Below are 20,644 nucleotides of genomic sequence, written 5' to 3' on the forward strand. Positions count from 1 at the left end.
ACTCAACTCGGAAACAGGATGCTATGGAACAGAAATGAACAAGAGGCTAAGAACACCAAGAGGTTTGCATTATCATCAAATAAAGAAAATGCTTACAAGCAAGTTGAAATATCATTCTAAAATGTAACATAACTTACAAATAAAGAACTCAGGCCTAGAACCACTAAGCCACAAAGTTTCATCACGGAATGGGTCAGACTATCGCGGGGAGGGGGGCCGTTACCTCCCTCTCCCGAAAAAACTTTGCAGCTCTATGGTGCGTTCTTTTGTCTCGCAGCCAAACATCATGGGGCAAACGAACACGCTCGGCGGCCTTTTAATGTGATGGCAGCTCCAACCTCCAGGGACTGCCATTGCCTTAAAGGCTGCCAGACAAAAAAAAAATTGAGCAGCCAAATGGGGAGATTGAGCATGGTCAGGACTGATCCCATCTCAACCCAGGGCCATCTCAACCCAGGCCCAACTCTCCCAAAGTAAAAAAAAAAAAAAAAGATGAGTGTCACACAGCAATGGCCACGACCCACTCCCTAAGGTAAAATTCTGCTGCTTGCCTCATCTCTGGTACCAAACGATATGAACACATTAATCCTACTTTAATAGATTAACATTGGCTATCCATCAATGAACGCATTAAATACAAAATCGGAATGCTTGTACACAAGCTTCTCAATGAGCAAAAATGTCACTGGGCCAATGCTATCCTCAAATTTTACCAGCCAATCAGACTACTTTGTTCTTCACAAAGAGGTTTACTTGATGTCCTATCTCCAAAATTCGCCAAACTCAGGACTACTCGCGAATGCGCCTTCTCCATAGCAGCACCAACGCTATGGAACTCTTTCCCAATTGAAATGAGACTTTGTGATTCACTTCCTCAATTTCGAAACTCATTAAGACCTTTTTATTTAATCTAGTTTACGGTTAATTTTACCCTACCATTTTACCTAGTTGATTAATATTCATATTTTATATTTTCAAGTTACTGTTTTTATTTGTTTTTATGCAACACATTATTATTTTGATTTTAAATGTATGTTGTTTTCTATTATTCTTGTTTTAAATTGTGTATGTTTTTATGTTCACTGCCTAGGCCTTCTTAGTGTTAGGCGGTTAATAAATGCAATAAATGTAAATGTAAAATTAAGGTATCATTGCCCCCCAAGGTGAAATAAGGTATTGTTACAAAAATTAGGTGTCCAGGCACAAAACTTCACATGGTCTGGATCTGATCCTCAGACTTTTCCCTACTCATATGGCTGGGGTAAGGTCATTTCAGTGCCATTTTGAAAAATGGCGCCAATCGGGCTGGGTGCGAGGGTGCAGGAGGGTAGTTGGAAGAAGAGGGTGGATGCAGGAAGGGGGGGCCAGGGCCTATCTTATTTGTTTTTTTACCTTTCGGGGGAGGGTGGTACTCAGGACCCTATTTGAATTAGTGACACCTTAAGGGGAGGAGAGGGGTTACTATAATGTTGGCCTTTAAGGTGGATAGGGGGGCTTAATTTATTGATTTGACCCTTTCGGAGGGAGGTTGGGGCCATCACTACATGGGTTCATTTTTCTATTTTTTTATTTTTTTGGGAGTCAAGGCCACCTCAACTGGCAGCTCCAGGTCCCCATTTTAGTGCACAACTTTTTTTGCCAGCTCTTTAGGATGTGAGATGAGAGCCTTGGGATCCGCATTAGGTTCCTGGGCCTCCCGCCTCACATCTAACACATTTCAAATAGGTGTATGTATTTTATCGTGGCTGACCACATTCTCGGATCTCGGTCAGCCGTGATAAAATATTTGCATCAAATTGCCTGTTAATGAACTTCTTTGCATGCATTTGCATTATTCTTGCATGCACATCACATGCAAAGAAGGTCATTGTAATAGGGGAGGGAACCTGGGTGGGGAGATGCAAAATAGCTCATACATCGTGCGATATGGCCGCAATAGTGCTCTATCGCAAATTAGTGCACTACCATGGCTTGATGCATCTCCCAGTCAGAGTGCAATAATCTGCACGGTGACGCTTCACTGGCGACTATAGATCTATTTCCCCTTCCCGCTGTCCAGCTCCTCTAGTTCTCTCAGAGCTTCTATGAATATGCTTTAATTCTGCTTGGCCAGAGCTGAAGTTTTGCAAGTGTAAATTTTGAAATATTCATTTGACTTTGACTGTAACTGCTGGATAATAAAATGAGAGGCAATTTTCAAAAAGCATGCATGGGTAGAAAGTCCTCGGGTGTGTTGATTCTGTGGATATCACTTAATATTCAAAGGCAAAGTACAATAAAGCCACACGGAACTTGTACCGTGAAGATTTTGTTTTTGGCTGGAAAACAGCACATGTAGATCTGAAAATCTAATCTATGCACATTGTTTTCTAACAGCTGTAAACATGTCCCCACCCCCACCCTGAGGAATGCCTCCCCTCAATCTGGCTATAAGCAGGCAGGCATGCTGTGGGAGCATACACGTCCTAAGCCGGACTGACTGAAAGTACTTTTCAGACTGGCAATTTATCCAGGTGAATGACTTTGATAATTGCCCTCATCAATTATTGCATTTTTTCAAAACTTGATTTACGTTTGGAATAGCTATGAACACAGGCAGCAGTGACCATCTCCTGCATCTCTCTCCCACCTTCACCATTATCTATAACTAAAAATAAAGTACACCTGATATGGTGTCAACTGAATTAAAAAAAATTTTTTTCTCATACATCCTTACCTGTGCCACTGGGTAAACTTATTACTGCCGAAACAGTGTTTTGTGTTATGCTATTTCGTTTCCTGTGTATAAAGTTTCACTCATTCCTTTTGTTTTAGTGCACCCTGTATTTTTACAACCTGCAGATTTATTTTACAAAATGTGCTAAAGCAGCATAAATAACATGAAATTAAAATTTTCTTTGCGTCCTTTCAGATGGGAAATAACACAAAATGAGATAATTAATACAGTTTATGATTTCATGCGGTTTTAAAATGACAGCACGTCCCTACAAAACGTTAGGTCCACGATGAAGAATGAGAACAGTTCAGTCAAGTTTCACAGCTATCTACGGACAATATCCCCTTCACCAGCCTGAACAGTGAAATCCATCAGGTTCAACGGCCTTGGCATTGCTCTTCTGCTTCCAGTTGGCTGATGAAATTAATGACTTAGACACCTTTCAAAAGGGCATTAGTAACTTGCCGCTCTCAGATAACAGGAAATATCACTCGTGAGGAGAAGCACACATCAGCCACAGCTCTACTCTCAGATTTAAAGGTCCCACCACACCCTGCCTGTCGTATGAGATTGCAGAATTTCCTGACCGACATCCAGATGTCCCAGAGTGACCACAGCATCCTGCTGCTTATTCAAAGAGCAGAAATGCAACTTCAGCCAAAAGGGAAAACGTGAACGATAAAATAAAAGTGCTCCAGTAAAAGCTTACCGCAGATAACAAAGCTTTTCTGAAAACCATATATATAAAAAGACATGAGTTTATGGATGAGTGTTTGATTTCTTTTTTTAAAGGATCTGAAACTTTTTCTGGCCAAATAAACTCACTGTATGACTTAATAATAGATACAAATTTTCAAACGGTATTCTCAGAAGCAAACGGATCAACATGGGAGTTTTTATAGAAATAGTTGCAAATAACTTGATGAAGACTTCATTCAATGTTTTTTAAAGATAAGCAGTAATGCCAGAGGGCATGACATGACACTGCATAAACAGCTGGTTTCTTATGAAAAGCATCAAAATGCAACAGCAAACAAAGATTTTGGAAAGTCTCATGATTAATTTTGGTTCTGTCCTCTCCCGTTAGATTTGCTTTGTGTCAGTTAAGCAAGACATAATTTGTATGCAAAACATCTAAGCACAAACATGCAGTCTGGAGGGATTCCAAGGCATCCCTTACAAGGTACATTATGGAAACATGCCATTCACATGAGCACTTGTCAGTTTAGACATAAGAACATGTCTTATAGGGATGCGCATGAGTTTTGAATGAATGGCAAAAATGCAATGAATGAGGCTATTTTCAGTTTGTGCAAACCAAAAATTAGCCTTGGAAGACAGTAGTTGAAAGGTTTTGGGTATTTTTGTATTTATGCAAAAGAAAAAAAAAAATTCAGACTCTGGCAGGACCAGGCTTCAGCCTAGCCCCATCCCTGGAGCCCAGCCCAGGTCTAGTCGCTTAGGTCCAGGTCTATGCCCAAGGCCTAGGTGTGGGTCTGACACTGGGGCTGGGCCAAGGCCAGATTCCATCGCAAAATCCCAGGCCCAAGGCCAGGTGTCATTGCCAGTGCCCAGGCCTAGACTAGGCCCAGTCATGAGACCTAGGCCTAGAGGCCTGGGAGCAGGCCTTCCAGCGTTTTCTTTGCTTGATCCAGCAACTAAAAATGATGTCCTCCACTAAGAGGCTGCACTGCGCTGACATCACTGTGGCGCCTTCTTCCACCACAGATGACACTATTTTGTTGGTGCTGGACCCAAGCCCAGATCTCAGCATATGGAACCTGGGCTTGGGCCTAGGCTTAGGCCTTGGCAACCCGGACCTGGCTTTGGGCCAGTCCCCAATATCAGGCCTAAGCTTAGATCCAGGCCTGGGCATCAGAGACATAAACCAGCTTCAGGCTGGGTCATGGGTCTGTTTTTTATTTATAGTGAAGTCAGTGGGGTTTTTCTCCCATTGACTTTACTATACAATTAAAACTAAATGAAACAAATAATAATAATGTTTTAGGGCTGAAACTAAAGAAACCAATTGAGGTTCCCCTGAATGATTTTATGCCTGTTCTTATGAAGTCATCTAAAACATTGGATTATGTGGCATATAAGTCTTTTTAAGTAAATAAATAAGCAAATTAATAAACCAAAACAATTTTTTTTCCTCTCTACATTACTAATGTCCTGTCCTTTGTAAGAATAAGTGCCCAAGACAGTAAATTGCTGAGGCATGAACTATTCTGGATATATCATCCTCATGAAAGGCAGAGGCACTTTGTTCTATTTGACACAAAATACTGGTGAGGCTGAAATTTTATTTATGGATTTATATTCCGCTTTTTGGCTCGTCAGAGTGGATCACATTCAGGTACTATAGGTATCACCCTATCCCCAGAGGGCTCACAATCTAATTTTGTACCTGAGGCAACAGAGGGTAAAGTGACTTGCCCAAGGTCACAAGGAGTGACAGTGGGATTTGAATCCTGGTCTCCTGCTTCATAGCCTGCTAAAAACCAAAGACAACGTTCAAATTATGGATACTCCATGAATTGGGGCTTGCATGCACAAACGTTGCCCTACATCCATCCCCGGTTGTGCTCCAAGCTGCTGCACAGCCTTGAACTCCTACAGCTGCCGCTTGATAGTGGGAAGCTGGCTGCATGGCATCTGGAAGCAAACCCCAAATCGTGGAGAGAATTATTTTTAAATTATTTTAGTGCTATATGCCTTGCCATGCTAACTTATTTCTAGTGGTGTAATGGAAAATAATTGCACTTGTGTGCCCACATCCTTATCTACGTGAGACATAAAGGTGCCCACTGAAGAACTGAAGTATGTATTGCTCCTGGAAAGCTGGATGAGATTGCTGATATACGGGCCGATACAGTAAAGTGCGTTCCACTGGAGCGCACTGTTAGCCCGGGTTTAGACGCTTATTTTTGATGCGCTAGCTTTACCCCTTATACAGTAAGGGGTAATAGCTCGTCGAAAACGCGCGGCCAACCCCCCTGAAACTAATAGTGCCCGCAACATGCAAATGCATGTTGATGGCCCTATTAGACATTCCCGCGCGATACAGAAAGCAAAATGTGCAGCCAAGCCGCACATTTTACTTTCAGAAATTAACGCCTGCCCAAAGGCAGCCACTAATTTCGGCCGGCACCGGGGAAGTGTAAAGAAAAGCAGAAAAAACTGCTTTTCTGTACACCCTCCGACTTAATATCATAGCGATATTAAGTCAGAGGCCCCAAAAATAAAAAAAATGTAAAATTAAAAAAAAAAGAAATGTAAAATGTGCCCGCTGCCCGCAAGATGGACGCTCAATTACGCCGGCGTCCGTTTTCCGGACGCTGGAAAAATTGAGCGTCGGCTGTCAAACCCACTGAGAGCCGCCGCTTCTGTCAAAAAGGAGGCGCTAGGGACGTGCTAGTGTCCCTAGCGCCTCCTTTTACCGCGGGCCCTCATTTAAATACTTGATCATGCGCCCAGGAGAGGGGCCTGGGCGAGCGTTGGGAGACCGGGCGCTCGCCTTGGAGCTCCGGCTCTCCCGCGGGTTTTACTGTATTGGCCTGATAGTGAATGAATGAGAAGACATTCAGAATACATCAGGTCACAACCATACAACATACAGGAGAACCTAGCAGGGAAGAATCCATCCAATCATATATAGAAATATGTGACATTTATATGAGGACTTGTTTATCAAAAGGCTGCTTGTCAGCCTATATTTAGAACATCTGAAACCAAAATACAGTCCAGGTAGTCCAATGGAAATAGTTATTTTATGCATTTATATATTTAAAAAATGTATAGGTTGCTTTATCCAAAATCTTAAGGGGCTTACAATAAAAACGTACATAAATACTATAAACTAATCAGTAAAATAAAATCTAGCAGGATAAACACCTACTGTGACAAAAATACTAAATAACAATTAACATTATGAAAATAAATGTGCTGCGCTATAGTGCTGCAAAGAGATGAAACTAGGTGATTAAGTTAAACACCCTTTTGAACATATGAGCCTACAGATGCGTTTTTGAACGTTTTACAGCATCCTTCCTTACGAAGCATGATGGGACGTTCATTCCACCACAAACGTCCCATAACAGAGAAAAGCCTGTCCCTAGAATCTGCAAGCTTAACCATTCGATGCCTTGATACGTCTAAGTAGGCAGTGATCCGCAGATTTTAAACTTCTTGAGGGTTGGTAAATGTTTAAGAGAGAGCTAATGCATGCAGGAGGTTCATGGCTCAGGGCTTTGTGAATCGTCACTAAAATTTTGAGTTGCACCCTCCATTCTACTGGCAGCCAAGCACTTTACAGAGCACAGGTGTAATGTGATGGAACCTTCAGGCATCGGTAAGAATTCTTGCTGCAGAGTTTTGAATGACCTGATATGGACAGCTGAGAGAACCATTTGGGTATCCAATCCAGTTCACCATTGATAGCATGAGTGGAGTGGAAGGGAGGAGTAGCAGCCCGCTGGTCTGAGCAGTGGGCAGGGAAGCCAAGGTTCAAACCCATCGTTGCTCCTTGTGACCTTGGGCAAGTCACTTTACCCTCCATTGTCTCAGTTACAAACAGGCCGATACAGTACAGTGAGCTCCACCGGAGCGCACTGTTAACCCGCGATTGGGCGCACGTTTTCGACACGCTAGCTTTACCCCTTATTCAGTAAGGGGTAATAGCGCGTCGAAAACGGGCGCCCAAATTCCCCCCCCCCCCCGAACATAATAGTGCCCGCAACATGCAAATATATGTTGATGGCCCAATTAGGTATTCCCGCGCGATTCAGAAAGCAAAATGTGCAGCCAAGCCGCACATTTTACTTTCAGAAATTAACGCCTACCCAAAGGTAGGCGTGCTAATTTCTGCCGGCACCGGGAAAGTGCACAAAAAAGCAGTAAAAACTTCTTTTCTGTGCACCCTCTGACTTAATATCATGGCGATATTAAGTCAGAGGTCCCAAAAGTTAAAAAAAAGTTTAAAAAAATGTTTTTGAAATCGGCCCACGGCTCACGGGTTGAAAACCGGACGCTCAATTTTGCGGCGTCCGTTTTCCGAACCCGTGGCTGTCAGTGGGCTCGAGAACCGACGCCAGCAAAATTGAGCGTCGGCTGTCAAACCCACTGACAGCCACTGCTCCTGTCCAAAAAGAGGCGCTAGGGACGTGTTAGTATCCCTAGCGCCTCTTTTTATCGCTGGCCCTAATTTAAATATTTTAGTTTATTGAATCGCGCGCACAGGACACTGGCCTGTGCGCGCCAGGAGAGCGGGCGCTCTCCCGCTCTCCCGCAAACTTTACTGTATCGGCCTGAAAGTTAGGACTTCTTTTACTAAGCATTTTTCTCCAGAGACCCAGAATGGGTCTCTGGAGAAACGAACGGGAGAAAAGCCTTGGTAAATCAGGCCCTTAGATTGTAAGCTCTCTGGGGACAGGGAAAGATGTCTAGCGCCTGACTGTAATCTGCTTTGCTGAAAGATAGAATATAAAATCACATTAAAAAAATAATAGATATGACATGAGCAAACTCTTAGCCATGACCAACTATGAAATATCAAGATAGGAATATCCAAAACTGATGTGAAGAAAAAAAAGCTGAGCCTTTCCCTAAATGTATATTTACTGCTGCAAACTGAGAGACATGAACTATAAGATTTGTTTTGGCCTGCTGTTTTCTTCTTTAATTTAGAGTAGCTCCTTGGTATTAGCACCCTTTAGAAGAAGAGGGATGGAAACAGGACAAAACACATCATTTATCCAGGACCCTCCCCATTTCCAGACCTTTTTTTTTTTTTTTTTTTACAGTATATGAATACTGGATAATATCCTATTCTGCCTGCGAAGTCCTAGTCGACCTTTCCAATTGCACTGTAAGGCAACATTATTTTGTTTTAGGAGGGACATAGTGTAATAAATTGTCACGTTATTCCTTCTGTCAGGCCGATGCAATAACTCGTGTGCTGAAACCATGCGCTGAAATTCAGTACACAGTTTCTTAACACACAGGTTGACATTTTTTAAAATTCCTGATGCAGTATGCTAATGTTATGCTAATGCATCGGGCATTAAAATGTGTGTGAGTTAAAATGTGCGTTGAGCATAGGCTGAACGCACATTTTATCGCGGGGGGGGGAGGGGAGATCGCTCTGCCACCTTCAGTTGCGAGGAGGAGGTGCAACCTCTGCAGTGCACCTCCCTAACGCCCTGCAGCAAAACCTGGCTCCCCGGCAGCAAAGCTCACGGCAGGCATCCTGCAGGGGAGGAGGGATGCACGGCAAGGGCTGTGCCTCTCGGCCGGCCGGCTCCATGCTAGCGCTTCACAGCAGCCTCCCTCCCTGACTCTGGTGCACTGCCACCATTGAAAGCAGCTGCAGGAGGCTCGCCCGCTTCCTCTCCCCTCCCTGCTGCTCTGCTCGGGACCGGGGCGGACAGCAGCTGGAGCCCAGTGAGTTGGCCGGTAAGCATGGGACAAAGGCCGTCAGGCATTCCAACTCCTGAACTTGCCCGAGCCACTTCTGCCACCAACGCTGGAAAGTTGACTTTACCACTGGGAGCAAAGTTTCCAGCGTTAAGAAAAACTTGGGTTAGGCCACCAAGCCTCTGTGCCATCTGGGAGTAATGGTTAATGCCCTCATTAACATGGGAATTACATGCAAGGGTACTAAACCTACCACACATTTCTGAACACATGTTTTGCAAGTGTAAAACCTCTTCCTGCAGTAAGGTTTATGCTCACAGGCCGATGCAATATTTGTGCGCAGAAAACTGGCACTCAATGTTGAGCGCCCGTTTTCCTATCGCGCGCCCAGCCACCTCTCCTGGGCGTGCTTTGCAATATTTAACCGAGGGGGTCAAGCTATAAAGGAAGTGCTAAGGAAAATTGTGCGTCCCCAGCGCCTCCTCCACATCGGGCGCACAGGAGAGGTGGATGTCAGTGTGGGTTAGGAAAACTGATGCTCAATACGAGTGTCCATTTTTACCCACTACTGGCATAATATACACGCACAAGATACACAGCCTGGATTGGTTATCTTTCACGTGCATAATGGACCGCCAGAATTATTTATTTGTTTTCCAAGACTTTTCTTTTTACTTGAATCTGCTTTCTGCGGTCCCTCCTACTTAGTATCACGAAGATACTGATAGGAGGAATCGCAGAAAGCAGGAGTTTTTGTTTTTATCAATGAGCCCTTGAGCGTGACAACCCATTGACTGCACGGGACATTTTTTGCATCATGGTTATCAGCTGATACCCTCATCTACATGGAATTTACATGTGATGAGCGCTATTGCCTACGCGATGGTTTGGACGCGCTAATCCCCGTATTGCATCGCAGGTTATGGACGCCCGTCCAAAATGCGCATCCAATCGTGTGTTAAGCCGAGCATTCAAGTGCAGGTAAAACTGTGCATTCGCCGAATGCACCTTTCTGCATCGGCCTGTTTGTTAGGGTCCTCCTACCCCAAGTGGCATGCCTGGGTGACAGGTGCCCTTACCGGCCAGGAGAAGTCTCCTCCATGACCTAATCCGCAGAAACACTCTTTTGTCTGTCTAGGCTAGGGGGTCATCGCAATAGTGGAAACCTCCCTCCCACCTCTGTGGCGTGCATACCCAACCCCTGCGAACACCGCTGGGAATGAGATTCCAAGGCGAGTCTCCTGTGCTGCAATGCAATGCCCTGATCCACAGGGCTGACCCTTTTTTCACTCTCCTTGGATTTAAAAAGGGTTCTGCTAGCCATATTTCTCTAGCGGGAGCTGGCAAGGGGGAGAATGTTTTCATGTGAGAAAGACTGCACATTTTCTACATAATTTTCCTGGTGTTCTGGCAGGCTCTGAATAGACACCATGCCATTCTATTTTGGTCAGTGCATTGACGTCGAAGGAAAGCAGAGTCTATTTAGTGGTTCTTACATTGCTGGAAAAGTCTGACACCTTTGTAGCCTAGTGAAATTTGGAACTTTCTAATTATTGTTATTTTATAAAGGTTTTACAAGAGCAAGTCACTTCACTCTGGGGCAGATCACATTACAGTTTAAATGCTGTTGGCAATTGACACAAGTGGTTAAATATGAATGTAATCTAAACCAGATGCATAAACAGCATCAGCAGCAGTGATGCTTGAATGGAGTCAGGCTTATCTTGTTTTGTAGCAGCTCTTTGTTTTGGGAAATATTGGCATCTTATATGATTTTAAGGCCAGGAAAAAAGATGTGTGTGAAATATTGACCAGAGAAGTCAAAGCAGGTGAATTTTAGAGGAAATCATCTGGATTTTCACCATATTTGCAGGGAAACTTTTATCTAAGTCCTAGTGAATCTGGGAGAAAATCCAGGCATATTTATTGAAATTCCCTGCGGATTTGACGATTCACAGAAATCCGCCTTTGGCTCTGTCTGCTTCAGATTTCTGCAGCTTTGCTCAAAATCCAGTGCACATTTGCTGATATGTGGATTTTTATAAAATAAGTTTGGGGAATCTGCTGGAAATTCTTGCAATTAGCTGGAAAACATTTTTTTTTTTTTTCTAAAGTTTGCACATCCCTGGTCAGGAGTCAGTTTTGGAGATATGAGGTCACTTCCTGGTGCTGTAGAAAACTGGCATCATTTTAGTGTTTGGCCACCCATTATTGCACTATAATAACTCCCAACCAGTAGCACTATCAGCACAGCCAACCAAGCTGCCTTGTTTGAAATGCTCATCTCATGTGCATGCTGCTTGAGCTCATGTACATAAGATGGGCATTTTAACAAAGACAGCTTTGTGATTGGCTGTGCTGATAGTGCTACTGGATGGGAGCTATTATAGTGCAGTAATGGAACTGGTGGCCAAAAAAATGGCACTAGAGCTTTCTGTAGTTGCTTATCTATAGTACCAGGAAATGACCTCATATTCCCAAACCTGATTCCGGGCTAGTGATGTGCAACTTTTAGTACTCAGCATCTTTTGGAGCCAAACAGGACCATACAAAGTTTGCACATCTGGCATAGCTTGCTTGTGCCTTTACCTTCACCATCTGAGCACAGTTTCTAAACCCAGCCAGGCACAAACTAATAAGACTGCACAGGTATCAAAAAAATAAAAGTGTGCTAGTGCCAGAAGTGAGTCTGCAATTTGATCAAGTGCTTGAATATAGCGTTGATGTGCGTGAAACCTCTCCCTCTTCCAGCGGCTTTTAGGAGCTTATCTGAAAGTTTGCTGTCAGTGGGTGTCACTCTCCAACAGAGTTCAGTATGGGTGGGATTTGGATGGTTTTGTCAGAAGCCAAAACCATAGACTTTATTGCCATTTTCTTTCTGGTACTTTTAGTTTCCAGCTCAATAGGAAACTGAGCTCTACTGGGGCTACAGTAAGCCTTAATTCATAACTATCTAGCTTTTTTCCCCATTCATTTTAACCCTCCCTCTCTCCAGTCTAGCTCAGACACCGTAGGAAGAGTCCTTGACTAGAGGCCAAAGACCAAGGCTTTTTCTAGAACATGGGGTGGCCAACTCTGGTCCTTGAGAGCCACAGACAGACCAGGTTTCCAGGATATCCACAATGAATATGCTTGAGATAGATTTGCATGCACTGCCTCCTCCACTGTATGCAGATCTATCTCATGCATATTCATTGTGGGTATCCTGAAAACCTGGCCTCTTTGTGGCTCTCAAGGAATGGAGTTGGCCATCCCCTGATAAGAACATAAGAAAATGCCATACTGGGTCAGACCAAGGGTCCATCAAGCCCAGCAGTGGCCAATCCAGGCTATAAGAACCTGGCAAGTACCCAAAAACTAAGTCTATTCCATGTTACCATTGCTAATGGCAGTGACTATTCTCTAAGTGAACTTAATAGCAGGTAATGGACTTCTCCTCCAAGAACTTATCCAATCCTTTTTTAAACACCGCTATACTAACTGCACTAACCACATCCTCTGGCAACAAATTCCAGAGTTTAAATGTGTGTTGAGTGAAAAAGAACTTTCTCCGATTAGTTTTAAATGTGCCCCATGCTAACTTCATGGAGTGCCCCCTAGTCTTTCTACTATCCGAAAGAGTAAATAACCGATTCACATCTACCCGTTCTAGACCTCTCATGATTTTAAACACCTCTATCATATCCTCCCTCAGCCGTCTCGTCTCCAAGCTGAAAAGTCCTAACCTCTTTAGTCTTTCCTAACCTCTTTAGTCTTTCCATATGCACATGCACCCTGTTCTAGAACAGGGTGCATGTGCATATAGATTCTGGCCACTAGGTGTCACTGTTATGTGATAGCCGAGAGAATTCTCCTAGAGGGCATGAACACTGCCTCTGCAGCATCACAAGCCATAGCCAGCCCAAGAAGCAAAAGCTGGGCTGAAGGTCTCCCACCAGGCCAGCCCAGGCCAGGCACACTGATGCAATCAAATTTCAGTCAGTTATGGTTAAGCGCTTTTAACAAGGTTCTGCTTCATGTTAACTCTACAAGAATATCCAGAATAGACAGATGAGAGTTCTGAGTATTTTTACAGCCACAAAATATAAGAAAACCTTTTGTTGCCAAGCATTTTGGAGGATATGAGAGGGCATCTGAGGATATTGGGAATGGAAAGAAGGCATTCGAATATTTGGCCACTAAGGTTTCCTCATATTTTTGGCTAGAAAAACAGCTCAGAGTTCTATCTGTGTCCAATTCTAGAAGCCAAATCTCTGAAAGGTTAAAGGCAGTCCAAAGGAAAGCTTCCAAAATGATACAGGCCTTAATCTCACGACATCGCAAAGGTCTAAATAAATGCAGACGTATCAAGTTTCAGTGGGAAAAAAGTTTGAAAACAAGTTGGAGAGGGTAGGCTCAGGAGTAACATAAGGAAGCAGTGCTTCCCAGCAAGGGTGGTGGGTGAAATAAACAGCTCCCCAAAGAGGGTAGTGGGGCAAAAGCATTCAGAGACAGCCCAGGCCTACTGGTGGAGAAATGAGGATGAAGCTGCAGATCCAGCAGGGTGAGCAGACTTATTTATTTTAAAAAATCTTTTGTATACTGCCATTCAATAAATATCATAGCATACAAGGCAATGAACATACATTACAAATAAAAACATAAAATACAAATGGTACATTTAAAAAATAAAAGAGTATAAGAAATAAGAGTAAATGAAATAAAAGTACAAAAAATAAATAACAAAACATTTCTCATCAAATATCACAGTACTACAGTAGGATGGAGTAATAGAAAGATGAAATGGGCCTTGGGGTCATTATCTGCTCTGATGCTCTGTTTTCTGTGTAACAAGATGCCAAACTATTAGTTGAATATTAATAGAAAAGGAAATCTAAAATATGGAAAATGACATCATGACTGCTCTGAACAGCAGAGCTGGGGAAAGGATGCAACTTTTAACTACAGAATGTCATTCAAACCGTACACTTTTCCTAATATTGTCTAATGAAATGCTTTCCTCATAAAAATAGTAAAGAATGACAAAGTTCAAGCTGATTTTTCTTAATCATTGCTAATGCTTGATCACTGACAGCTTCAGGCTTCCAAAAAGGCTGAGGCAACATGCACTGTGCGACCCCAGATAAAACACATACATCAATGTGCAGAGGGATTCTGGCTGTTATGCACGACAGCCTCACAAATTTTGGTAGCTGTGTAGATGTCGGATTACGTATGGGTCTTGTAAGAATCAAAGAGGAAGGTGGCAAGGCCTGAAACAGCCAACCAGTGGAAGACGTGGAAGTCTGCACTGTAACGGAATCTGGATATGCTTGAGAAGGGGGGCTATGATGTCTTTAAGATCATGAAAGGTCTTGAACGAGTAGATGTGACTCGGTTATTTACACTTTCAAATAATAGAAGGACTAGGGGGCTTTCCATGAAGTTAGCAAGTAGCACATTTAAGACTAATCAGAGAAAATTCTTTTTCACTCAACGCAAAATAAAGCTCTGGAATTTGTTGCCAGAGGACGTGGTTAGTGCAGTTAGTGTAGCTGGGTTCAAAAAAGGTTTGGATAAGTTCTTGGAGGAGAAGTCCATTAATGGCTATTAGTTTACTTAGGGTTTAGCCACTGCTATTAATTGCATCAGTAGCATGGGATCTTCTTGGTGTTTGGGTACTTGCCAGGTTCTTATGGCCTGGTTTGGCCACTGTTGGAAACAGGATGCTGGGCTTGATGGACCCTTGGTCTGACCCAGCATGGCAAGTTCTTATGTTCTTATGGATACATGCAGGACTGAGAGATTGGGTACAAGACTGGGGGGTGGGGAATGGTGGCAGTTCGTGTTGGTTTATGTGTGGCACATAGGCTCATTTACCCAGTGCAGAAGAGAAGATGAATCTCAAGTGGGCAGACTGGCTGGGACATTTGTGTTTTTTATCTGCCATCATGTACTATATTAGTATACTTGACAACGAGAACATAGCGACGATAAGTTAGTTTTAGCCTTACGTTTGCGCTGAGATTTTGCTGAGGAGGTGAGCTTCTGCAACCACGGTGTGATCTGAAGATCAGAGGAGGAACAGAAGTCAGTTCCTAGCAAATTCTCTGACAGCGTGCTATAACGGTGACATAACTTTGTACATGCCAGCAGGACGGTGCCAATTAGCTTTGCCTTTCACTCAGCCTCCAGAATACAAAAAAAAAAATCCTTCTGACATTTGCATCTTTGACATGCTCTTTCCCTACTTAGCTGTCACAGAGAGAGTACAATGGACTTGATTTTTATGTCAAACAGGGGAATGAATAGCATGTGAGGAAAAAGGATGTGATGGGACACAGCAGGAGCGACGCAGTGCTACAGGAAATCTTCTGTGTACTGTCTCTGGAAACCGATAATAAACTAACGCGAGGCAGGAAGAAAAAAGCTTTTTCCATTCTTATAGAGTGGCAAAGTGTGAACAGCTACAGGCTCTTACTGCAATAACCAGGAGTGTGCTCTTCATTTTTTTTTCTTTCTTTCTTTCTTAGTGGTTTATTTGAAACTAAATAAACAGAAACAAATGGGGAAAAAAAACAACCCAGATCGAAACAAAAAGCAAAGTTAAGGAAGGGGCCAGGGTCCCCTTTCTCACCACCCAAAAACACCAGCACTGATGCCCTCCTCAGGCCTTTCCCTAACTCCCCACCCGGACCCATCTTACCCTGTGTCCATGGGGATCTAGACATCCAACGGAGGCAGGAGAAATCCCCAGCTGCTCCTGCCCTGCCCTGGAAGTGGCAAGCCCTGAGCCTGGCGCCATTTTGTTCTACAAGGTACAGTGGCACCATTAACTCACAAAACAGTCATTCAACCAATGCCACACACAATAACTGTCTGTTTATATAACCAAACACAGGCACAGCTTTCAGCAAACTTGTAAGTTTTTTTAAATATTTTCTTGTTCATTAAAGGTTAAATTTTCAAAATCTCAATTGGGATCTCTGCACGTAAAGCAAGGAGAATTTTCAGTCACCTAAAACTACACGCATAAGGTCTTAATGTACGTGAACCTGGCCACAGGGGAAAAAAAGAGACCTTTCTGAGGGCATTTCACAGCTGAGTTACGAATCTATGCAAGTAACATTTTAAAAAAAGCATTGGCGTGACAATAGCCTGCATACGTTTATGCCATCATTTTGAAATGGGCACAGATACGCATGAATATTTAACCACCTAACAACTTCATATTCAAATGCAATTCGTGCTGGTACCTTGTGTTTGAAAAATTGAGTTGTTATGTGTGTGCTTAAAAGTACACAAATGACTGTGCAGCTAGGCGCACTGCTGAAAACATACCCGAGCCTTTAAGATGTCCAAAAACATAAGAAAATAAACCATGCACTCACCTCTGTGACATTCATGACTTTGATTGCTGCCAACTGTCCAGTTTTCACATGACGACCCTGTGACAACGGCAAAAGCTGTAAGTGCTATCGAAGAAACAGCATTTCTATAAAACACTTTTCATGCCCATGAGGCATAGGATGCTAATTATGAACATTACAATTAGAATCATTATTAGGTATGAATATGGCACATATTTCCTGCGTGCCATAGATTGATTATGCTAATGGAATTGTACATATAAATAAAATAAAATAAAGAAATAGTTGAACTTTCTTGGTGTTTATAAATTATAAATTAATTTTTAGGCACTTAGATGTTTTTGGAGGCCACTGAAAATTGGTGTATATTTGTATTTTCTCATTGCGAACAATATATATTCGGTAGGTGCTTTTTTTAGGGGGGATTCAATTTTTTCTAATACACTTTTTTAATTTTTAAAGCCTTTCAAATGCTTTATTTAAAACTGATATTAAAAGCAAATGACTTACACAGGATAAAAATAACATACAGAAGCCTAGTAAAGTTGCCAGCCCGCTTGCTCAAATAGCAGGGTTGCCAGCTGGCTCCGGAGTTTCAGAACAGGTTGGTCCAGTCCCAATTTTTTTTTTTGGGGGGGGGGGGGGCAGGGGCGCACACGGGGTGTTCCCCATTGCATGCAGGGACTTGTAGTTCTGATTTCCTTATTGTACTCCTTAACAAAGGCAAGAATACAAGTCCCTATGTCAGTGGCGTAGGCACAAGTTTAACATGGTTGGGCTGTAGGCATGCAGGACTGAGACCTACTAGTTGATTTCTTATTGATAAATAATGCCAAATACTGCACCCTAGAATGGCTTTCTAAGTAGTTTGCAACAGCCATTATGTATCATGCGTAAAACATTTTACCTCGATTATTAATCTGTATTAATTTATTTTCTATTTATTGCAGTTTATAAATACACACATGTATATCATGTAAAAAGCCAAGAAAATAAATAAACAGATCCAGTAAACCAGGTAATACAACAAAAATCAATGTATTCTTTCATGAATCCTCTTTGCATTAATCATCAGAGCAGGTGTAGAGCAGAACTAGGACAATTCACATTACAACAAACATGAAAAAAAAAATATTCAAACTCTGGTGTAAGACCTCAGCAAAAAATATCCCTCCATTGCTAAACATTTTGTGAAGTAACATAAATTCCTGCAAAAAAGAGACATCTAAAACCTTACCCTACCATACAGTTATAGCACTAACTCTCGGGACTCAAATAACAGTAACCTTATGAAATAGCAGCAATGCAAATACTACACCAGGCACTAGAACATTAATACATCACCTACTGGAGTAACATAACAAACTGGACTACTACAGAGAAACTACATGCGAGCAGAAATACTGCATTTCAGTCATACAAAGGCAAAACAGAGACCGACCCTTACCTAATACAGAAATAAGGGCCTACAAACTAGAAACAGAAACATGCAGACAAAACAAATAAAAAGCCTGAGAAACCAGACTCTGAACAATGAAATACTGAAGAAAGAGCAAAATACAAAAATATAATGTAACCCAGACCACTTTTTGGGTTACCAATAGGTCCTGTAACAGCCTAATGTGGTTAGGGAAATAATAAGTAGGGGAGTATTCATTCATGGTCAGCCCTCCCGCTGGTGGAGCTGTAATGGATACCTTAGTCCTGAGAGGGTTTTTAGCAGAGCTCTGCAACAGGGTCTAGGGGCAGTATTATTTGGAAGTCAGAGAGAGAGGTTGTATTTTCCCAAGTTGGATTTTGGGCCTACCTGGAGCCTCAGAAACCCTTGAGACCCCTCCAGGATAGGCCACAGGCCCTCCACCATTGGATTCTCCCCACGAGGTGCAGAGTGGCTGCACTGGGTCTATTCTGGGATTTTTGAGCCTTATTTTGAGAGGAACCCTGAGCTGAAGATACCCAGTGTTTAGGGAAGCCCTGCCCAATAAAGGTGATTACCCGTTGCAGTGGATTCCTGCCGTTATCTAATTTGGGGAAGAAGATTTGTTTTCCAATATCTGGGAGGAAGTGTTTTTCTGCCCCTCTTCCTGCCCAACAAGGGGACTGGCAAGAACTGCAGTCCACAAGGATTCCTAGCACCAGGGATCCCACCAGAAGATTAACTGTGAGTAAAGATCGGACACCCATCTAGCATCTACCAAACGTCCTGAGGGATAGAGACATTAATTCTGTGCCATCGGGAGGGGATTCCTGTCAATCCAAGGGGGCCTGGCCCAGAGGGAGCACTGCACAATCGAATCCAGAAGTGTGGATGGATTCCTGGCTTAATAAAGACGAATGCACAGACAGAGGAGAAAAGATCTGTAATTCAGAGAGAAACTGCAGAGACTGTGGTGTCTGATTTACCATATTTAATTGTGCCATTCAACGGAACTGGATCAATAAAGCACTATTTTGGACACTGCCTACCTGGTCCAAGTGTGGTTTGTTTGGCACCCAACACACAGTACACAGTATAATGAGGGAGCTCCAATACAGCTCACTAGCAACCCCATAATGGAACCAGAGAGGACTCCTTTCTACCCCTAGTCTGAAGGACCTATACCTTGGGATGGGAGGAGAAGTAAAAGCTAGCCAGGGTCCCTGTCCCAAGGAACTTATAAATAACTTTATGTCCCCCTCCTTACCCGACTTGTACACTAAGGAGAGGATATAATAAGAAATGCACATTCCCAAAAAAAATGCATATGCCAATTGCTAAAATCTCAAAATAATTTTTTTTATCTTTGTTGTCTGAACTTTGTATTTTTCTAATCAGTTGGTCCCAGTCTCTTTTCCCACTTTTTCCTTGTTGGTCATTTCCTAATTCTTTTTCAGGGTCTCTCTTCTTATTGTTTCTTCTCCTACTTTCTTCCTTTCTCATACACATGGAAGCTCATGCTTTCTCTCCCTGTCCCAACACACAAACTCTCACTCTCTCTCACACACACGCCCAGCTCCTATTCTCACAGACACACACCCAGGTTTCCATTCTTATACACACACCTACGCACAACTAGGCTTCCATTCTTATACACACATACAGACGCACACTCAAGCTCCCATTCTTGTATAGATGGATGCCTACTCAGTCTCTCATTCTTAAACACACACAGGCTCCCATTCTCATCCACACACACACACCAAGGCTCCCATTCTTATACACACACACAGACACACACCCAGGCTCCCATTCTTATACACACACACACCCACACACACACAGACGTACCCTCAGGCTCCCATTCTTGTATAGATAGATGCATACTCAGTCTCCCATTCTTAAACACACACAGGCTCCCATTCTCATCCACACATACACACACACCAAGGCTCCCATTCTAACCCACATGCACCCACTCAGGTTCCTATTCTCCCACACTCACCCACTCAGGCTCCCATTCTAATCCACACATATTCCCAGGCTCCCAATATCACCCACATACACCCTAACAGGCTCCTATTCTCACTCACACATGCATACAGGGCCTTTTCATTAGGCACAGCCAAACTCCTACTTCTACCGCAGTGGGGATAGGATTCCGCAAAGGCCTTGTTGCTCCAGCCCTCTTCTTTGCTGTCACAGGGATGGGATCCCATGACAGCATTGCTCCAGCAGGCCTCTTCCGGTATTAGACAACCCTGGTTTATGCCACTGGTGTTACATAAAAATAGCAATACATTATCTCCTTTTTATCTTTGGTCCATGTAACTGTTTCTCTTCCTATCAGTTTACTCATTAGCTTCTGTGGTCCGTTTTCTGCTACAGCAGGTCCATGAATAGGGTTGCCATGGCCTATACCAGGGATGTTACCTTCACCTCAAGGGTCTGCACCCATCATTACTTAGTGCTGAAGCTAAGGGTGGGCATCTTTTTATCTTGAGTGACGTGCAGTCAGTGTGAATTTTTCTTTTTCCTTCCTTTCATACTTCCTTCTTAGTAGTTGCCTTGCTGAGAGTTGTTCAAGATTTTATACAACGAGGTTACCATGTTTACTCAGCAAGATTTGGGGATCCTGTGCTGTACACATCCAAGAAGAGTTCCTGTATTCCAGGGTGAAGGATGAAGGGAAGGTCTTGCCAGGAAACTAAGAGTACTCCATCAGGCACAGAGTGCTTATTCCTG

At 43.0% G+C, this 20,644-nt stretch overlaps 1 protein-coding gene across 4 annotated transcripts in view; it reads right to left on the reverse strand.

The window, feature by feature from the left end:
• Positions 1–20,644, reverse strand: part of NRK (Nik related kinase) — a 254,536-nt gene that overhangs the window by 149,739 nt on the left and 84,153 nt on the right. For 3 of the 4 annotated variants that reach the window (XM_029607581.1, XM_029607578.1, XM_029607579.1), the window contains one exon: positions 16,504–16,560. In XM_029607581.1, coding sequence (XP_029463441.1) covers positions 16,504–16,560 — 57 coding nt within the window. Of the gene's footprint in view, positions 1–15,126; positions 15,179–16,503; positions 16,561–20,644 lie in introns of all 4 variants that reach the window. The other variant, XM_029607580.1, reaches the window with a different exon arrangement.

This window comes from Rhinatrema bivittatum, chromosome 6 (assembly GCF_901001135.1).
Source record: "Rhinatrema bivittatum chromosome 6, aRhiBiv1.1, whole genome shotgun sequence".
Lineage (NCBI taxonomy): Eukaryota > Metazoa > Chordata > Amphibia > Gymnophiona > Rhinatrematidae > Rhinatrema > Rhinatrema bivittatum.